This window comes from Pelodiscus sinensis, chromosome 27 (assembly GCF_052426305.1).
Source record: "Pelodiscus sinensis isolate ZL-2025 chromosome 27, ASM5242630v1, whole genome shotgun sequence".
Taxonomy (NCBI): domain Eukaryota; kingdom Metazoa; phylum Chordata; order Testudines; family Trionychidae; genus Pelodiscus; species Pelodiscus sinensis.
This window is the reverse complement of record NC_143078.1, coordinates 17,289,593-17,311,290: the sequence shown is the minus strand read 5'-3', so window position 1 is coordinate 17,311,290 and position 21,698 is coordinate 17,289,593. Positions and strand designations below refer to the sequence as shown.

Genomic DNA, 21,698 nt, shown 5'->3' with positions numbered 1-21,698 from the left:
CTTTTTTCTGCCAAAAAAGGTGTGCATAAATTATGCAAATGAGGCCGTGATATGCTAATCCACACCTCATTTTCATCCTTACTGCCAGCAAAACCGGCAGTGTAGACGTGCCCTTACTGTTTAGGAGATGTTCTTGAACAAACAGACCCAAACTCTCAAATATATAGTAGATTAATATTTTCAGAAAATAGTTCTTCCCCCATATCATCCATTCTACCTTTAAATAGGAGTGTTCTATAGTTGACTTGCTTCCTTTCATCAAGATAGGTCTCCCATTGTGCTTCATTGGGGTAGTTAGGTACAGCAACAACCCTGGTTGCACGAGGAGGGCATAGGAGGTTGATGCACACAGTGAAATGGTGAATGAGAGTGTACTCTGTCTGACCGCCACTGAAGGGGTACCTTTGAGACAACAATTTTTGTGAGATTAAGCTAGGAGGAGCATGCACCCTCCATCAGCTGCTTTCAGGTGTGGAAAAGATGGAATATTGTCTGTATGGTACAGTGATGGAGCAATATTCATTTAGAGGCTCCTGTGCCCTTTCACTTCAGATACAGACCATCCTTCCAAGGTGGATTCTAAGGTTTCATTAGAGGATTCCCTTGATGGCAGAGGAATTAACTTGACTCTCATCTTTTTTAATTTTCTCAGGTGCTAACGAGGTCCTGCTAGTGATTGGAGGCTTTGGCAGTCAGCAGTCCCCTATTGACGTGGTGGAGAAATATGACCCAAAGACTCAGGAGTGGAGTTTCTTGCCAGTAAGGAATTATCTGCTTTGCCACATATTTCACCATCAAGGGGTCCTGCAAATATAATGGATCAAAATACTGATAGGTCTGAACACCCTCATAAGGTACCAATTGCTTAGTGTTTCCCATGCGGACTGCCCTTTCTCTTCTGCTTAGAATTGGAGATTTATTTGCAGATTTATCTGCTGAGGGTTAGATGTTGTCAGAAGTGTTGAGGAGCATCCTTCCTCTACTTGACTGAGATGTGCACCAGTGCTGCTAGTGGGACTGTCTTTTAGATGAGGTGTTAAAATTGGATCCCAAATTCCTATGGCCGTAAAAAAAATTCCCCTGAAACTTTTTGCAAGGGTTTGTATCAGTGTGTGTTCTGGCCAGATTCCAAATTGGATAATTGTAATCTACCTCCTTACATTACCACTGCAAAAGAAGAAATGGAGAATACAGAACGGAAGTGTTGTGCAGTGTTACTACTAGCTGTTAAACAGCTACCACATTCTAGCTAGAAGAGGCTGTATTGCAGTGGGAAAATGATGCTACTATTTAAACAGTTTGTAATAAGTGAGTGAAGTTTTAAGTAAAAACTGTGGAGGAAAGATGTCACTAATTGATGACTGTTAGTCTTAGTATTGATAACAGACATTTCAGGATTTATCTCAGGAAATACACATTGCGAAAAATATATTACTTCATAGATTGATAGATTCCAAAGCCAGAAGGAACACCTGCATAACACTGGTGGTAGATCTTCCCCAAAATAATTCCTAGAACAGATCTTTTAGAAAACACATCAGTGATAGAGAATCCACCATAATACTCAGTAAGTTTTCTACTGATTAATTATTCTCACAGTTAAACATTTACACCTTGTTTTTAGTCTAAATCTGTCCAGCTTCAACCCTCAGCCATTAGAGTGTGTTTTCTTTCTCTACTAGATTGAAGAGACTATTATTAAATATTTGTTCCCCATGTAGGTACTTACAGACTGAAATCAAGTCACTTTCTCTTTGATAAGCTAAATAGAGGTCTTTGAGTTTCTCATTTTAAGGCAAGTTTTCTCTTCCTCTGATCATTCTTGTGATTCCTTTTCTGAACCCTCTTCAATTTATCCACCTCTTTGTTGACTTCTGGACACCAGAACTGCAGCAGTCATACCAGTGTCAAATAAAGGTAAAATAATCTCTTCTACTCTGGATTCCCCTGTTCATGCATTAACTCTTTTGTGGCTACAGCATCATACTAGGAGCTCTTGTTCCAGTGATGATCCTCCATCACCCCCATTTTTTTCCCAGCAAAGCCATGTAAATATGGCCCATACTCTTTGTTCCTAGATGGATACGTTTATATTTAGCCATATTAAAATGCATATTGTTTGCTTGCACCCATATTACCAACCAATCCAGATCCCTCTGAAACAGTGACTTTGTTACTTACCACTCTCCCAGTTCTTGTCAGCTGCAAACTTTATTAGTGAAGTTTTTATATTTCTTCAAGTGCTTGCCCACATCCATTCTATGCTTGGTGGGTGCATGCTGCATGCAGCGTTCCCGGAGATTTTTAGTGGTATCCATTGGACAATTCTTGTGCCCATATAAAGTCCTGCACCCTCTCGTTTCCTTTTTACTGCCTATGATGGTGGCTGGAATGACCATTGCTTCCTCTGACGAGGTTACTTTCCATTGGTTTGACTCTTTGTTTGTGTACAGTGTATATGTAGTTTTTCCAAGTTGTGATAGTGTATATAGCTCCTGTACTTGAAGGACTTTTTGCCTCCGGGCCCAGGCATGCCCCAGTTCCCATGTTTTAAGCCTTTTGCCTCTTGTGACAAACCTGTGCCTGAGAGTGCTCTGTAGTCAAGTGGAAAACTCCATGTAAACGACAAGGACACAATCTTTTGGAACTTCAGACCCCTCGTTAAAAAGGACCAGGACATCAAACTAAAGTCTGTCCTCATGGAAGCTACCCTCAGACCTATCTCAGAGATGAGCCATTTTGATTCAGTGCCAAGCACTTTGGCATTGGTGCAAAGAACTCCCCCAGCGCCATTCTCCATTGCTAGTAATGAGGAAGAAGCACAAAAATCAGCACATTGAGAAAGGATGCCACCAGCAGATGTGTGCCACTAGAATATTTTTAGAAAATCACCATAGGATTAATTACAGGACAGATTAAGCATTTTAAAACTCACTCCTCAATTAAATTTAAGCAGAAGAGTGAAATTAAAATTTTGACATGCACAAACCAGTCAAAAAACTAAAATAATACTTTGAAATAAGTATCAAGAAGTAACCACAATAATAACACAAGTATGTGTTGGGAGATGACTGTGAAGGATAGGGATATTAAGAAGCGTGTTTTTTTTCGACTACATGATTAATCGATAAGGGACAGCACTCAATCCCAGCTTGTGCTAGGTTTGGTAACTACCCCAACTATGGCTCAGCTACCCTCGCTGCAGATCTGTAGGAAAAAGTCATTTAGGAGCCGGGCAGGCAGGCAGCCCAGCTCAGTCCTGGCTCATTCCAGGTCCTGAGAACAAGCCCCGCTGCAGCTCTGCTGTTATTGTCATTCAGTGATGAAGTCCCCATTTAGTTACATTTTGAAATCTATCAGTTATCCACCTTTTAATCCATTTAATCTCTGCCATGTTACTGTTGCATCTTTTTAGAACATCAAAATGTCATGTGGTACCAAGTCAAACACCTTTACAGAAATATATTAATTTTATCTGTCAAACCAAAGCTAAGTTGATTGAATCTATTTTGTATAAATCCATATTTGTATAAACCAGAACACAAATATTTTGTGAACATGTATATCTTTTCTGCATTATAACAAATAAATCTCTTACTCTGTGTAAAAGATTTACACAGAGAAAGCTCATAAGGCCAGCTCCCTTTATCAGTGAAAGAGAGAGATGTACAGTGATTTGCTCCCTCCACCCCTGGCCCGGTAACAATTATTTACACTGGGCTTGAGAGTAAACAAGTGTTGTATTAAGTAGGATTTAAATGGTTGCAGGTGAAAACAGTCAGTCAGATCAAAGTAAATTACAAAATTAAAATAAAGAAAAAATGCCTCCTAATCCACTCAGAAATGTATTAAGTGCAAATTCTTATCATAAGCAGTTGATCCAAACTTCCCTTTAACAAGCTAAGCAGCCTTCTAGCTTTGGCCCGATCCTTCCCTCTGTTCAGTGTTTCCAACAGGCATCTTAGGCGATAAGTTTGGGGGGGGGAGGGTGGATCTCCTGGCATCCTGGCTTGATCAGCACACCACAGGACAACCCTAAGGGGATTTCTGGGATCAAATCCATCATACCATGTATTATTTTTAATATTATGTAGCTGTCTTCACTTTCCCCCTCCAAGTTTTCCCCTTTAATTTTTTTAAATAATATGGCCTTTTTTGTTGATTAAGGGATGTGGCTTTTGGAGAATCTATAAAGTGGTCTTTAGTTATTTCCAGCTATATCCTCAAGCAATAAAGATAGGGAAATAGGGATGTTAATATCAGTTAATTGAATAGTTGAGTAACCTCATGAATTCTTATTGGTTACTTGACTATTCTGTAGTCCCTGGGGGTGGAGCTGGCAGCCAGTGCTCTCTGACCTCACTCCCGAGGAGACCCCTGCCACTTGCACTACTCTCTCTGTACCAGAGGCAGCAGCATGGGGTGCCAGGCAGGAGCTGTTCTATGAGGGGAGCCAGTTTGAAAACCAGCTCCCCTCGCAGCATGGGGTGGCAGCAGCCCCATCCAGGGGGGAGGGAGGGCAGTCTGAGCTCCTGAACCCGGCACTAGCCAGAACTGAGCTAGGCTGCCTGCCTGCCTGCCTGCCTGCTAATACACTTTAAAAGCAGAGCCACCGCAGGGTAGGTCCCAGACCTGTCGCAAGCCAGGACTATGCTGGGCTGCTGGCCAGCCTGCTATAATATTTACTAGCAGGGTGAGGGAAGGGGAAATGTGTGTAGTCTATAGCATTAACCTATAAGCTTTTGCTTATTGGTTAATTGACTACACTATTACATCTCTATATGGAAACATGGTTTAATCCGTATGTGATGCACAACTTCTGAAAACTCCTTATGAGTTGACCAGCTGAAGAAACCTGTAAGAGAATTAGAATGTAAATTGTACTTTATTGAATTACAGCCGGTCCCCGAGTTACAAACGCATTACGGACCAAATGCTTGGCCATAACTCAGAACCCATTGAGTTCCATTGCGACCGCGCTGTTCGTAAGCGCCGGTCGCGTTCGTAACTCGGAGCCCGCATTTACGACCGCTTTGGTTGTAAGTGCGGATGGTCATAAGTCGAGGTGGCTGTAAGTTAGGGACTGGTTGTACACTAAGAACTCACAATATCAGTACTCTAGAGCACTCTTCTTTTTGTTAGAAATGTGTGTGTTGCCTCTGCAGAACTTAAGATAGGGCTCAAATGGAAATCTAGACTTATCTCCAACTTCTCTCTAGTTTCTGATTGGAGCAACTGATTTATTTGTAAATAGGAATGTTTATTATAGGGCAGGCAAAGGTGTTTTATTTAGTTTTTTCCCGTGATCTGGGAAAATGTACTTCAGATGTTTGTGTGGTGCCTAATTGGATTGGGCTGTGTTCTGATGTGGTTCCCCTGCTCTCCTCCAAGGCTGTGTCTACACTGGCGTGATCTTGCGCCAGAGATATGCAAGTGAGGCTAACTGTGGAATATCGCCGAGCCTCATTTGCATATCTAATGAGCCACCATTTTTGTGGAAGAGGCTCTTGTGCCAGAAGGAGCGTCTACACTGCCCCTTCTTGCGCAAGAAAACCCCTCTTGCGCAATGCCGTTATTCCTGAAAATAATCAGCGTAGCGGCATTGCGCAAGAGGGTTTTTCTTGCTCAAGAAGGAGCAGTGTAGACAGCTCCTTCTGGTGGAAGAGCCTCTTCTGCAGAAATGGCGGCTCATTCGATATGCAAATGAGGTTCAGCGATATTCCACGCTTAGCCTCATTTGCATATCTCTGGCGCAAGATTGCGCCAGTGTAGACATAGCCCAAGTGACTCTTATTTGTGCCTTCTTGCTGTTGGTCATCTTCCTTTCCAAGTGCTAACTAATGGTTCTTATCAGCCTCTTATAACTACTAAGTCTTTAAGATGCTACTAGACTGTTGTTGGTTAAGCTTCAGAAGGATAGCTGAATGAGTCTGTCTACTCACTGTTTTTCTTCCTCCCCTTCAGTTTTTTCGCCCTTCCCCCCCCCCCTTATTTATCCTTGGATCTGGACTTCCAACACGCTGGTCACTGAAGAAGTGGGTTGTACCCACAAAAGCTCATGATACCATCTACAGGTTTTGTTAGTTTTTAAAGTGCTACTAGACTGTTGTTTTTTTTTAAAGTTTTTCCTGTTACAGACTGACCTGGCTACCCCGCTGCAGCTTTTATTCTCAATTGTGGGACATTTTCAAAATTCCCAATTTTATGCACAGCTGTAGCTCCTTATGTACTTGGGAATAGGGCTTTTTTTAAATCATAGGAAAGGATTATATAAGACTCTTCGGGGCTCGACAAACCGCGGCAAAATCCACTCGCCAGCCCCGCACCGCGCATGCGCACACCACTGGTGAACGGGGCGACCAGCTGAAATCTACTCACCACGGGTGAGTAGATAAACGGATTTGTCGAGCCCTGAGAATACTAATCTAGTGGATTGAAGCCATAGAGTTAGTAACCAATTAGGGTAGAAAAGCCAGTTTCTCCAAGATCAAAAAAAGAGAAAGGAGTGAGAGAATGAGGAAGAGAAACAGATGAAAGAAGAGACATGAGGGACTGGAGAGGGGAATCTAGACCAGGAAGGAGTGGTAGAACTATGCTGTCTCTTGCAACATCAAAACAAAGACCTCTGTAATGTGATTACAGGGCTGTATAAATGGCTGAATCATTGCTGATATTTTTAAAGTTGCTGTATAGCTTTGGAAGACCCCTCTACACCAGTGGTCCCCAACGTGGTGCCCGTGGGCGCCATGGCGCCCGTCGGGGCATTTATGTGCACCCACCTAGTAACCAGGGCTGGCCCAAGCCATTCTTGTGCCCTGGGCGCCCAGTGCATGCGAGATGCCACCCCCAGACGTGCGGTGCATGTGCGGTACCTGCCCCGGGCACCCAGCAGCCCCAAGAGGTTGGGGACCACTGCTCTGCACCCTTAAAATCTGCAAAGGATTTTCTCACATTAGGAATAGAATTGTTTTTGTTTCTGGGTTCCTATTTCTTTAACCTCCGGAGTATCTATCAGGTGTTTCAACTTTGATCTGCACTGTTCTGCTGAATGTCATGGAGCATGTGCATTATCTGCTTTCTCACCTTGATTGCAGCTAGGAAGTTGGGGAATTTGTAACAAATATATCCTTTCTCCAAAATATTAGTAAGTTAAATAGCTGTGTTTTAAAAAATGTTTAAGGGATTAAAAATCCCTTCTTTCGATTACTATAACTCTTGCTTTCTTATGATGTCATCCTATTGCTAAATCTGCGTTTACCACAATGTGTCTACACAGCAATTAGACACCAGTGGCTCAGGTGTCTGGGCTTAGGGCCTGTGTGCTGGCTGAGTCCCAGACACAGGGTTTCTGCCTAAGCCTAGACCTCTATATTGCAATGAAGCAGTCCCCTAAGATCAAGCTTCATGAGTCTGAGTGAGCTGGCCTGGGCCAACCACAGTTTTTCTTTGCTGTGTAACTTGAGACTTGAACCTAGACAGAACCTGAATTTCTAATATAGGAAAAGAAACAAGGGGGAAACTTAAGACACAGACATTGAAGTTCTTCTTTTATCCATCGTTTAAAAAAAATGTAAATGCTCTAGCCCTATTCTTGCCTTTGCAGGTCGCCGTTAAGTTTCATATGGCCCAGGGGGAAAAATGAAAATATAAACTTGATGTGAGCCACACTGAAGTTTTAAAGGTGCCAGGACTTGGGCAACCTGAGTTCTGTCCTCAGCCATGCTACTAGAACTCTGTGGATTTTGGCCACCTCTCTGTGCCTGTTTGAAATGGCGTTAGCAATACCTTCTTCTTAAAGCGCTTTGTGATCTGCTGCTAGACAGCACTGTATGGAGGCTAATTATTACTGTTATTAACTGAGTCTGCAGAGACACCAAAACTCTAGCTCCATGAGTGTGTGACTTGCCCAGTTCACCTCAGAGGAGCATTAACACTGTGAAGCTTAATTGTCAGTTGCCATTATTTCACCACTGATATTTTAGCAGAGACCCCTTGTTAACGTGCGTATTTGTGATTGCTGAAGGTAATGGGAGGTAGTGGAGATGGAACATGGGAGCTCTGGGGATGGAGAGTAAGGAGCACTATTCCCCAAATGTAAAGCCATTTGCCAAGTGGGAGCAGGTCGGAGAAGGAATGGAGGAACTTCATTTCCTTCCCAGTACCAATAAACCTAGAAGAGCCTGGGTGCCAAGAATTGCCAAATTCCATTCTGCTCTGGGGTGAACTGCCTCCCTATATATCGGCTGCACCTTCCAACGTTCGCTCTTGACAGTTACTACAGTACAGACAAATGATGGGAGTGCAGATATGTTGGGCACGTTGAAGATTTTGGGGGCAATGGAAAGTAAACTGAATTTAATTGCAAAATAAATAGTATAAAGGGGATACTGGACTGGGAGGTTAGAAGTACTGAGGAGGAGACCATAGGGAAGGGGATCCATACACACGGATCCAAGATTTCTACATATAATTTTCACCCAGTATGCCACACAGAATTGAGGACTTTGGCTATGTAAATAGGTCCCTTTGAGTGCAACAGCAGAAAGGGATGGAATAACCTAGAGAGGCTCTGAGAGTGCTCACTGTATTGGTGTCATTTCCTGTCTTTGACACTTCTTCAAATGTGTTAGAGCATCACCCGTAAGAGGCGCTATGTTGCCACGGTGTCCCTGCATGATCGGATTTATGTGATTGGGGGATACGACGGCCGCTCCCGTCTCAGCTCTGTGGAGTGCTTGGATTATACGTCGGATGAGGATGGCATCTGGTACTCAGTGGCTCCAATGAATGTTCGTCGAGGCCTGGCTGGGGCCACTACCCTAGGAGGTACACACTGATCAGCACTTGTCAGAGACCAGATGGGTGCATTATCAGCATGAAATGCAGTGTCAGCACCTTTGGCATGGCTGATAAGGGGAGAGGAGTAACTGACTGGAGATTGTATCTCTCAGCATTTGGAGTTTGAGAAAATTACTCGTCCATTAACCCTAAGAGCAGCTTTTCCTCTTCTTCAACCTAAGAGGATTAGGGATTGGACTGATGACCTCCTGAGGTGTCTTCCAACCCTAGGATTCTCCTGTGTGTTTCTAGTTCCAGGGAGTGAGTATGTTCCATTCTGTACCCTGAAGTTTAGAATTCATCTCCCAGGTGTCTGTACTTGCCATGTATATAATTACCGTGCTGGAGATCAATCTATTGGTGTTTGATTTTGTGGATCTAGTAAGGACCCACTAAATTGAACACTGAGGGCACCCCCAGTCAACACTGATACTCCTTGAATCATGAGGAGTAAGTGAAGTTGACAGGAGCATTTGCTCCTGTCAACTTCCTGCTGTGGAGATGGTGCCAAGCTCAGCTTAAGGTACACTGACTCCAGCTACATTATTTATGTAACTGGAGTTGTGTACCTGAAGCTGATCTTCCAGGTGTAGTATAGACTTGGCAGAGGCCAACTCCTGTGTGTCCCAGCTGGATGTCACTGCTGGGACCTCTGCTAACAGATGGGCCCCATTCCTCTTTTCTTGGCTGGGAGCACCTTCAGGGGCCTGTATTGATTTATTTGCTGCAGTTTAACATGTTGCTAAACATTCTGCTAAATTACATTTGCAGTAAACAATGTGAATATAATCAATAGATCTTTTGTTCCATAGAGCTGTATGAGGGAATATGGCTAAGGAAGGCCTTTGGGCTGCGATTTATGCAGTAGGTTTCAAACATAGTGTTTACATAATTTAAATATTCGTTCTAAGGAAGTGCTGATGTAACATCAATATATGGCTGTGTCCAAATGACTCTAGGTCTCTTATGTACAGACACACTCGGGGTGTGTCTAAACTAAATGGCTCCATCGACGGAGCCATGTAGATTAGGCTGATCGGCAAAGGGAAATGAAGCTGCGATTTAAATAATCGCGGCTTCATTTACATTTAAAAGGCTGCCGCACTGAGCCGACAAACAGCTGATCAGCTGTTTGTCAGCTCAGTGCACTAGTCTGGACTCTCCCGCGCTGACCTGAAAGCCCTTTATCGACCTCCCAGTTATGCCTCGTAGGATGAGGTTTACCGGGGAGGTCGATAAAGGGCTTTCATGTCGACGGGAGCATCCAGACTGCCCTGATCTGCCGACAAACAGCTGATCGGCAGAGCGGGGCAGCCATTTAAATTTAAATAAAGCCGCAATTATTTAAATCGCGGCTTCATTTCCCTTTGCCGAACAAACAAATCTACATGGCTCCGTCGACAGAGCTATGTAGTTTAGACGTACCCCTCATACATGGTATGCATGAAATAGGGTGGGATGTGAGAGAGAGGGAAGGGCATATATTTCTGCTCATCTCTTTCTGAATCTGCTCTCTGTATTATGTTGCAGACATGATCTACGTTTCTGGTGGTTTTGATGGAAGCCGGCGTCACACCAGCATGGAAAGATATGATCCAAATATCGATCAATGGAGTATGCTGGGAGACATGCAGACAGCTAGGGAGGGAGCAGGACTTGTTGTAGCTAATGGTGTTATCTACTGCCTTGGTAGGTACCCTTAGGATCCATCACCATTTTGCAAATGTTAGTGCCCTACCCAGAGTGCACTATATAGATGCCATCTATAAAGGCTCCTGGGGTGTGCAGAATGTTGCCAACTTGTCTCTCCTGAGATTATTGGGCAGCTCTGTTCAGGAGACAGACTTCTTTGAGTCACTGCTGAGACTTTTTGATGGTTTGTTCTGGAGTTATAAGAGGCATTTTGGACCACATGGCAGCTGAGATTTGGACACTGGATTTCAAGAAGGCAGACTTCAGTAAAATCAGGGAGCTGGTAGGTAAAGTCCCAGGGGAAGTAAGACTAAGAGGAAAAACAGTAGAAGTTGGCAGTTTTTCAAAGGGACATTATTAAGGGCATCAGAGCACACTATTCCTCTGTATAGAAAAGATAAGGAGTCACCCTGTCTTAACCAGGAGATCCTACAGGATCTAAAAATCAAAAGGGAGTCCTATAAAAAGTAGAAACTAGGACAAAGTAGAAAGGATGAATGTAAACAACACAAGTGTGCAAGGGCAGCAAGATTAGAAAGGTAAAGGTACAAACCAAGCTCAGTCTAGCTAGAGACAAAAGGTTAACAAGAAAACAATCTACAAATGTATTTGAAGCAAGAGGAAGCCCAAGGACAGGGTAGGCCCACTTGCTCAATGAAGAGGGAGAAACAATAACAGAAAACATGGAAATAACTGAGGTGCTTAATTGCTTCTTTCTTTTAGTTTTTACCAACAAGGTTGGTAGTAACTGAATGCCTAACATAGTGAAAATGGGGTAGTTAAAATAGGAAAAGAACAAGTTAAAAATTCCTTAGAAAAGTTAGATGCCTCCAAGTCATCAGGGCCTGATGAAATGCATCCTAGAATACTCAAGGAGCTGATTGAGAGAAGTATCTCAGCCATTAGCTATTATCTTTGAAAAGCCATGTAATATGGGAGAGATTCCAAAAGACTGGGAAAGGACAAATGGAGTGCCCATCTATAAAAAGGGAAATAAGGACAACCCAAGAAATGACAGATCAGTCAACTTAACTTCTGTTGCAAGAAAAATAATGGAACTAATTATTAAGGAATTCATCTGGTAGATAATAAGGTGATAGATAACAGCCAGCATGGATTTATAAAGAACAAATCATGTCAAACCAATCTGATAGCTTTCTTGGATTGGATAACAAGCCTTGTGGATAAGGGGGAAGCGGCAGATGTGATATACCTAGACATTAGTAAAGCATTTGATTCAGTCTTGCATGACCCTCATTAACAAACTACAGAAATAAATCTTAAATGGGGCTACTATAAAGTTGCATAACTGGTTGGATAACTCTTCTTAAAGAGAAATTATCAATGGTTCACAGTCATGCTGGAAGGCATAAGAGGTGGGGTTCCACAGGGATCAGTTTTGGCACCGGTTCTGTTCAGCATCTTCAGCTATTTAGTTGATGGCATAGAGAGTACACTTTACAGATGATACCAAGCTGGGAGGGACTGCAAATGCTTTGGAGGATAGGGTCATTCTTGAAAATGATCTTGACAAACTGGAGAAATAGTCTGAAGTAAACGGGATGAAGTTCAATAAGGACAAATGCAAAGTACTCCACTTAGGGAGGAACAATTAGTTGCACACAAACAATGTGAGAAATGACTGTCTGTGAAGGAGTACTGCAGAAAGGTCATATCTAGAGGTCATAGTGGACCACAAGCTAAATATGTGTGACACTGTTGCAAAAAAAGCAAACATGATTCTGAGATGCATTAACCGGAGTATTGTGAGAAAGACACAAGTAATTCTTCTGCTCTAATCTGCACTGATTAGACCTCAGTTGGAGTATTGGGTCCAGTTCTAGGCACCACATTTCAAGAAAGACGTGGAGAATTTGGAGAAGGTCCAGAGAAGAGCAACAAAAATGATTAAAGTTCTAGAAAACATGACCTATGAGGGAAGACTGAAAGAGTTGGGTTTGTTTAGTTTAGAAAAGAGAAAACTAAGAGGGAGCATAACAGCATCTGAGAATAGGATAAGAAGCAATGGTTTTAAATTGCAGCAAGGGAGGTTTAGGCTGGACGTTAGGAAATATTTCCTGTCAGGGTGATTGAACACTGGAATAAATTGCTTGAAATAAATATCACTGGAGATATTTAAGAGCAGGTTGGATAGACGTCTAGCAGGGATGATCTAGACCGTGCTTGGCCCTGCCGTGAGAGCAGGGGACTGGACTTGATGGTCTGTCGAGGTTCCTTCCAGTTCTAGGATAATGTGGGACTGTGTGCTGGCTGGAGTGTGGAGGCTGTGGGATAGCTAGTATCTGGGTAGTAGTTTTAGCTGTGGTGCCACTGGAACATGGAAATGCCTGTCTTGAGCTACTTGCGTTCCAGCTTCTCACTGTGGAGGCCGAAAGGCTCCCACTGCTCTCACTAAAGATGTTAAGTAACGGTTAATTCACTAGCTGAGTAGTCGATGGAATTTCCATCAGTTGCTCGACTAGTCGATAGGCATTTGCACAGTCTTCCTTTGAAATGTATGAAAGCCCCTACTTGGGCTCTTGTACATTTCAAAGGAGGAACGCTGAACTCAGCATGCAGCCCGAAGTCTCACTGACTCCGGACTGCAAGTGGCGTGCCAGCGTTGAAACATACGAGAGTCCCCAACGGGGGCTCTTGCGCATTTAAAAGCGGAAGCATAGCATGGAGCCTGGGGTCAGTGGGAGACTGAGTCCCCCGCTGATCCCGGGCTCCATGCTACGTTGCCGATTTGAAATGCCATGGGGAGCTGGGGAATCCTCAGCTGATCCCGGGCTCTGTGCGGCATTTCAGCAGAACCCAGGATCAGTTGGGGACTCCACAGCTAACTGCGGCTCGTGCAGCATTTCCCCAGATCCTCGGGTCTGCAGAAATTCTGTGCTAGAGCCCTGGATCAGCTGGGGAGTCCCCAGCTGACCCCAGGCTCCACAAACTCAGCTGTGCAGCACTGTCCCTTTGAACGCCGCCTCAGTGTTTCAAAGCGGCAGCGCTGCACAGCTGATCCCGGGCTCAGTTGCGTGGTGCTGCTGCTTTGAAGTACCACTTCTTCTCTCCCCACTTTGCTGCCTCTGATAGAGGTGGCAAGGGTGGGGGGAGGAATCAACTAGTCCACTAGTTGACTGACTACTTGTTTATCGGATAGTCGACTAGTCCTTAACATCCCTAGTCCACACTGGATGTTGAGAGGGCCAAATGGAGAATGCCTTAAGCAAGCTCATTCTTTGAATGCGTATCCAGGATCCTTAGTCAAGGCAGCACCATGGCTTTGTTTTCTGACTACCCTCATCATGGTCTTGTTCTAGGGGAATCGTATGTTCTACTCTAGATAGTCACTCGCTGCTCCATGCTTAGTTCCCCAGCCTTCCTTGGCTCTCTTATTCTTCCTGCCTTATGTGCTGGTAGCACAGTGTTTTTGCACTGCTGATGTAGTGTGATGTGGCCACTCTGTGTACAATTTCCTGAAAAAGTTGCAGTAGTCGTCTGTGCCTTCCATCTCAGGTCATCCCCAGCCCTTGTTTTCTGTGTCCTCCATGACTTCAGCCTCTGTCTGGTGCAGAGTAGACACTGTGCTCACTTCTGTTCAGCCTGTCAGGCGCTATTAGTAGTGTTGCTAACGCTTCCAAGGAGTCATGAAGCCAGAGCCATCTGGGATGGTGCAGACACAGGCACTGCGATGCTCTCTTTGAAGAACCAGTGGTCAGGGTTGATCCTACTGTTTGCTCTCATGTTATTGCAGGGGGCTATGATGGGCTGAACATCTTAAACTCCGTGGAGAGGTACGACCCTCATACTGGACACTGGACAAATGTCACCCCAATGGCCACCAAGCGCTCAGGTGAGAACTCTGATATTCAGGATTCAATGCGAGATTGGACAGAGCAGGGATTTCTGGCCTGCCTTCGTATCCTGGAGGCCATCACACGTCTGCTGTCGTGTGGAGCTTAGCTGTTGGAGATGCGCAGCAATCCTTACTCAGCCCTGGGTGACCATTCAGGAGAGTCTTTGCCTTCTCTCCACAAGGGGGCTTTTCTGCTCTCTCCAGGGTAGCCTTGGTGCCAAAGGGACAGTGCTCCCAAATGATGAGTAAGGATATGCCCTGGTCAGCCGCGTTCCCCTGTCTCTCTTGGGCGCTCAGTACCAGTGCTCCCTCTTAACGTTTTCAATTCTTGGGCGAGTGGAATTTTCTTACGTGCATTCTTGAGGTTGTGTATGGATGTGCACCATCGTTACCCAAAAAGCCCCTAGATGACTTCAAAGGGAAACCTCAGAACTGTCATTCATGCTTAAATTTGACACTTTACGAATGGGCCTTAACAAAGGTGCTAATTACCATACCAATTACAAAAATAGCTTCCCCAATTATCACCTCTAATATCATTATCTCATAGACACTAACCTCCGCCCCTTACCACCCCTCCTCCCGTTCTAAAATCTGATTTGTCAATTTTATGTGTTTACTTTTTTTGATTGTATCCCTTTGGTATATATGATCATGTCAATTTTCTTCCACATATTGATCTGAGGAAGTGGGTCTGGCCCATGAAAGCTCATCACCTAATAAACCATCTTGTTAGTCTTTAAAGTGTTCCATAGTCCTGTCTTTTGTTTCAGCAAACAATAGATATATTTGTAGATAATATTTTAGAAATATCTGTCCATCTGTTTGAGCAAGTACTCCTTCTAAACAGTAACAGCTAGTGTCACCAAATTTGGTAAGCAGCTTTCTCTGACCCTAACTCAAGGTTTCTCAAACTTTGTGACCCCGCGACCCCCCTCTAAGCTGCTCGTGACCCCCCCCCCCCAGGGGGTTGGGACCCACGGTTTAAGAAACGCGGCCCTAACTTAAAGCAAGGGTAGGGTTTAGTTGTGCTAAGAACATGGGAAGTGGCTGGAATGGGGCTGTTTTCCACAACATGGAAAGGGAGGGGGGCAGAGAGAGGAGGGATGTGATCTTCACTCTCACCACGGGGGACAGCGAGCGGAGATAGGATATTGCAGAGTGAGCACTAGGGACAGCCACAGCAGCACAAAAGTGAGAGGGAACGGGGCTCTGCATGTTGCTGGCTAGGCCACCTTTTACGGGTAAGGTTCCTCTCCTCCCTGCAGCTACAGGGCCTGGGCATTACACTGCACCCTGCTACTGGGTCTGGGGATTCCCCCTGCCTATGGAAGCCTGCACATTCCCCCTCCTCCACACAGGCACATGGAAATTCCTGTGTCCTCTCCCTCCCTCCCCCCATACCTCTTTCATGCAGCCTTTATGCCCTTAAAGACAGCTTTCCCCTGGCTGGGTGTGGAAGATCTAAGGATGGGGAAAAGTAATTCTAACCCCGCAGAGCAGCTGCATTCTCTCTGCTAGAGCTAATGAGCTGTGTAGCAGCCAGAAATGCATTGCCTATGTGCGCGTAGTAATGGATCCACTCCTTTGTACGGCCACCAAACTATTCCTCTGTACTGAGTCCCCAGTATGGCCTCCCACATGTACTTAGGAGAACCATGGCAGTTCATTTGGCCTTTCTGCCCCCTTAAGTTGAGGGTGCATGTTTATAGCTTGAGCCCAATGTCCCTCCCTACTCCCTGTGCATATGAACCAAACTGTCACTAACAGTAGGAAATTCCAGGTGTTCTCGGTTGGATGAATGAAAATTACAAAGTTTGCCCAACTTTCACCAAAGTGTCTCCTTTGGGGCAAGAAAGATCAGGAAACTCTTTAGCCTTAACAGGCTGTTTTGCAGCAATGAAGCAAGTCAGATACGTCCTTTCTGTCCCTATGGGTACGTCCACACAGCAGTGTTTTTTGGAATAACTGATATTATTCCAAAAGAACATAGTCCGTGTCTACACTAAAGCAGTTATTTCAACATAATGTCTACATAATTTTATAAACCCTGATTTTACGAGGAGTAAGAGAAGTCGAAGGAAGAGTGCTCTTTCTCGGACTTCCTGCTTTGTAGACAGACAGCACCAAAAGCCAAGTTAAGCTGTTTCAACTTGAGCTACGTCAGTTGCGTAGCTTAAGTTGTCTAGCTTATTTTGGTTTCAGCCCTGCTGTGTAAACATGCCCTATAAGTGCAGCAGCATCCTTGCCATGGGGCTGCAACTCTTGGGAGTACTCCAGCCAGCCTGGTTGCAGTGATAATCGTGTGCTGGTGGTTGAAGCTCAGTGTAATACCCTTCCCTCCACCTCCAGGAGCAGGAGTAGCCTTGCTGAATGACCACATTTATGTTGTTGGTGGGTTTGATGGCACAGCGCATCTCTCCTCTGTGGAAGCATATAACGTTCGTACTGATTCCTGGACGACTGTGACGAGTATGACAACACCTCGCTGCTATGTGGGTGCCACCGTGCTGAGGGGAAGGCTGTATGCAATAGCTGGGTAAGAAAGGGGGGCTTTGCTGCTCTAGAGAGGGGAAAGTCTTTGAGGGCCTTGTCTACACTGGGAACTTGCTTGGTGGTATGAAAGGAACCTCCAACATGGTGCTAAATAGACAAGGACGCTGTGTTTAAAACACGGTGGCAGTAGTGTCCAACCCAGGCTGGGGGAAGGGTGCAATAGCGTGTCACCAAGCACACAAGCCAGCGTATAAGTGAGTTCACTGTGGTGGCTGCAGATCCTTCGTTAGAGCTTCACAAGAAGGGTGCTCTGCATTTCCCTTCTGGTGCACTTAAATAATGACAGGCCAGAGCGTTCCCATAATGAATTAAACAAGGAACGCTGTGTGCTGGGATGCTGCTGAGCTGGCCAGGGAGGTGGTGGGAGACTCTAAAACTGCTGTGATATCTTATTTCAGCTCTTCTTGCTTGTAAACACAGGTTTGAATGCCATGGGTAACTCAAACTCCTTCCCAGTGCTCTATTACTTCCTCCTCATCCCCCCCCCCCCCAATCATTGCTCACTTGTAACCCTCTGTCCCTTGCAGGTACGATGGCAACTCGCTGCTGAGCAGTATCGAGTGCTATGATCCCATCATCGACAGCTGGGAAGTAGTGACCTCGCTGGGGACGCAGCGTTGTGATGCTGGTGTTTGTGTCCTTCGGGAGAAGTGACTTTGGAGAAGCCAGGTGAGAGAAACTCCTTGAGGACAGGCTGAAGGAGGAGAGTCTCACGTGGTTTGCAGGGACTGTTCCTGATATCTGGGGAAGCTGCATTCTTTGAAATACAAAAACACATCACCTCAGCGGCCACTCGAAATCCAGGGTTCCGTGAGAAGCTAGAAAGTGGACCAGGAGAGATGTGCATCTTCTGCCAACTTGCCATCCCAACACTTAACTTTATCAGCGCAGCAGATATGCCTGGAGCTGTGGCTTTAGCTGGTCAGCCAGCCTAATGAATGCTTAGGAAATTCATACCTACAACTGATCTGACCGTTACCTCTGCACCTGCAGCCCATGCAGGGCCATTGGCAGTTCTGAGCTGCCTGTGTTTGAGTGGATTCCAAACTGTGCTTGATGTGCCAGCTTCAGCTGCTCATACAAACAAAATGTTTCAAAGAGTTCCATGCAGCAAGTGCACTTCAGTGCAGATGGTTGCCAGTATGCGCTACGCTGTCGCTGCATCTGCAGGTTATGCATGGGCCTGTTTCGAAAGGATGGAAATCCCACATTCATGCTTTCAGCTACCGAAACCCAGATGCAGCAGAGGAAGAGGAAGGTTCTAGCACTCCAGCCAATAGTGGAGGTGGCAGACGCGGAGACTGACTGGGGTGTTGGCAACATTGCAGCAGCCATGACCACTGGCTGGAAGAGGTGCGGAGAATAGTGTGTCTAACAGTCACATTTTCTTCAAGAAGCTTGATGGACTTGTCTTGGGAGTGGGAGCTTTTTTCTGGCAGCAGAAACACCACTCTTGTTCACCACAATCCAGTGTGTGGTTGTCATCTTGCAGTACAGTGGATCTGATGGGTCCCTTGGTGACTGGAGGCGAGGTGGGGGACAAGTAGGACTCTATTTACAATACACACATGCTACTGAATAAGAACGATTCACTGCCTTGAGAACAAAAGGCAGCTAGAACAGGCAATTCAAACCCCTTTCATGTCTTTCCTCTTAGCTATTTACTTCCTTGGCTCCTCACATCCATAATCCTGTGTGCAAACCTCATCCATAGGCTTGCTAGACTACCCTCATCTCCAACTGGTCTCTCCGCTCTTCAGTCTCTCCTGCCAGCCTCCCCCCATGTCTCAGTTATGGGTGGTGCACTTTCACCCAACACTGAATTCTTGTTTGTTCCTGTTGCACATTGTGTATCATTTCCTGTGTATCTTTTAGTGAAAGTATCAAAAATAAAGTATCTGTAGGAGTTTTGCCTTTGTTCTCTGCCCTTTAATCATGCATTTAAGGGATTTGGTGGAGGTACGCCTATCTGGCTGCCTTAAAAGATCCTCATTAGACTATTAGTTATGTTAAAATTCTATTTAACTGTGACTTTGAACTGCAGTTTACAGGCTTGGGTGGGTGGTTCTTAATAGATGTGTCCCGTCCGTTGTGGTCAGTGTAACAAACATCTTTTTAGGGACAGGAGATCTGGCTACTGTTGCCAAATTGATTTGAGGACAATTTGGCAGGATTCGGGAAAGTGTTGGATATTTGTGGCTCATGGAACACCCAGGGCTATGCTAAATGAGATTGCTAAATGTGTTCCTTTCGAGCTAGTGCAGTGAGGCACAGCTTACCGTGTGTCCTATTACCCAAAGGGCCTGAAAAGAGCAGCCCCTATTTACTTTCTGCTAAGGGCGTAATTGCAAAATACCTTTCTTCTCCACTCTTCCCAAATCCTTTGGTGATCCTGGCCCTGGGTTGAGAGTGCTCTTGCAGTCCCCTAGCTTGTGATTTAGTCCCCTTGTAAACATTCTCTCATGTTTTCTGGATTTTAAACATGCAGGTTTCATCAGAGGGAGGGTCAGGATGGACCTCTCCCTAGCCCTCTTCCTAAGCCCCAAGTTATGTCTGGCATGCCCCTTGTTGATGAGTGTGAGCTCCCATGTAGGGAGCCCTATCCAGGACTCACTAGGAAGCACTAACCATTTCCATAACTGCAGGCAGGATCCCAAGGCAGTCAATAGGAGATGGCATAACCTGAGCCTACCATGAGTCACTGGCAAGGAGGAGAGAGACCCCTGAGCATCCCCAGGCTATCCACACAGCACAGCTGGGGGAGCTACACTCAAAGCAGGCAGCAGCTCCTATGGTCTTTCTGGGATCAGCACCCATGCAGAGGCTTTTTGTGCTGTTTTCTAGCATCAGGCCCCAGGCTTCCACTTCCCCTGTTGTCCAGCCACCCGCCAGTTAGGACAGTGGTGGGCAATCTGCAGCTCGAGGGCCACATGCAGCCTATTGGGATTCCATGTGTGGCCCATGAGATGTTTTGTTTTACTGTTGCCCACACAAAAGGTTGTCGGATTCTCCTGGTTTTTGTCCATGTGGTTTTTTCTCCACCTATATTACAAAAGTGACACTCGCTTAAAGCAGGGGTATGTGAAATGAGGTGTGTGCTGGTTACATACAACATTGTGAGAGCCACACACTCCTCCTACAGCCACTCAGTGTTGCTATGGTTCAACTGGCACACCCCACAAGCACAGTTAGCAAAACTATCCTATCCCGGGAGACTAACTTGGTTCCGACAACCTTGTGGCCTACTGCGATGGAGGGCCACTCGTGTCACCCACTTTCTAGCCTAGGTTGCCCCCTCACTGAGTTAGGATTATCCAAGCTTGGTTCTTCTGACATGAAATAATGGGACTTAAACCAGATGATAGCAGGGCTTGGCCCTGTCCACAGAGCCATGGGACCTTTCTAGGAAGAGCTGTATTATAAAGGTTGTATTTGCTAGTAAGGGATGGCATTGCTAAATGTATCACAAATAAAAAAAAATCCTAACAATAGTTTAGGTTGATTTGTGATGGAGATGGTAAAAATGTTCATCTTGACTGAGAAAATAGAAGCACTGATTTTTTTTTTCCCCTAAGTTTTGAAAGAAGCTAGATGACATTCACAGAAACACTCTATTCCAACAGCAGCTAGGGACGATGTTACACAACTGTTAAAGTTAAGCATTCCTAAGCCAGCAAACTGGATACCTTGCTTCCAAGAGTTGTAAGAGAATTGGCTGAGTAATTCTCTCAACCATTGATGAGGATTTTTTAAAATCTTGGACTATTCCAGAGGTGTCAGAGGACTGCTTAAAACAGGGCTAACTTAGGGGGGAGGGATAGCTCAGTGGTTTGAGCATTGGCCTGCTAAACCCAGGGTTGTGAGTTCAATCTTTGTGGAGGCCATTTAGGGATTTGGGGCAAAAATTCATCAGGAATGGTTCTTGGTTCTGCTGAGAAGGCAGGGGATTGGACTCAATGACCTTTCAAGGTCCCTTCCAGTTCTAGGAGATAGGCAATCTCCATTATTAACACATGGTCTGTGGGCTGCAGGCAGCCCACGGTGTGATTTGGGTTTACATGGGGCTCAACACATGGCCTGCAGGTAGGATCCTTTGAACATGGCCTCCATTAGGAACATGCTCCACAACTGCGAGGCATCTTCGAGGCAGGGTAAGCACTGAAAGATGCAAGTGGATGGGCTGGCCGGAACAGATGGGTATAGGGTGTTATCGTTTCTAGCCCCCAGGGAAGGAGGTGCCAGGAGTGTCTGGCATTGCAGGAAGTGCTTTGTATTCATGCCCGTCAGTGTGAAAGAAGCTATTTGCAAATATATAAGTTGTGGCCCTCGGCATGTGCTGCGAGTGTCATTGTGGCCCCCCGCGTCTTCCAAAGTTGAGTAGCCCTGGCTTAAAATAAAATACCCAGTGTATTATCTGGATTTACAAAGGGTAATGGGACAACCGAGGTAATTCTTTCATGGTTAGCCTACCATTGATCTCTAGTGAAATAACAGAAAGGCTGAGGTTGGATGCAGTCAGAAAATAAAAAATGGCAGCAGAATATCAGGCCATTCAGTGTGGATTTGTGGAATACAGATCTTGCCAAGCAAACTTGCTGTTTTTATATGAAATTAAAATTGTGGTTGATAAAGACAATATGATATTTAGACTGCTGTTTTTGATTGGCCACTGTATGGAATTTTGATTTAAAAATAGCACAGCTCACTATCAAAGTAGCACATACTAAATGGACTAAAAACTTGCTGGACAAGGTGA

At 45.1% G+C, this 21,698-nt stretch overlaps 1 protein-coding gene across 2 annotated transcripts in view; it reads left to right on the top strand.

Annotated features, from left to right (window-relative positions):
* KLHL12 (kelch like family member 12) overlaps positions 1 to 18,852 on the top strand; it is a 40,869-nt gene extending 22,017 nt beyond the window's left edge. For both annotated transcript variants that reach the window (XM_006135731.3, XM_006135730.3), the window contains 6 exons: positions 653 to 759; positions 8,631 to 8,826; positions 10,369 to 10,527; positions 14,285 to 14,383; positions 16,739 to 16,925; positions 17,470 to 18,852. In XM_006135731.3, the coding sequence (XP_006135793.3) occupies positions 653 to 759; positions 8,631 to 8,826; positions 10,369 to 10,527; positions 14,285 to 14,383; positions 16,739 to 16,925; positions 17,470 to 17,596 (875 nt within the window). In that variant the 3' untranslated portion in view covers positions 17,597 to 18,852. The remainder of the gene's footprint in view (positions 1 to 652; positions 760 to 8,630; positions 8,827 to 10,368; positions 10,528 to 14,284; positions 14,384 to 16,738; positions 16,926 to 17,469) is intronic.
* The last annotated feature ends 2,846 nt before the right edge of the window (positions 18,853 to 21,698 follow it).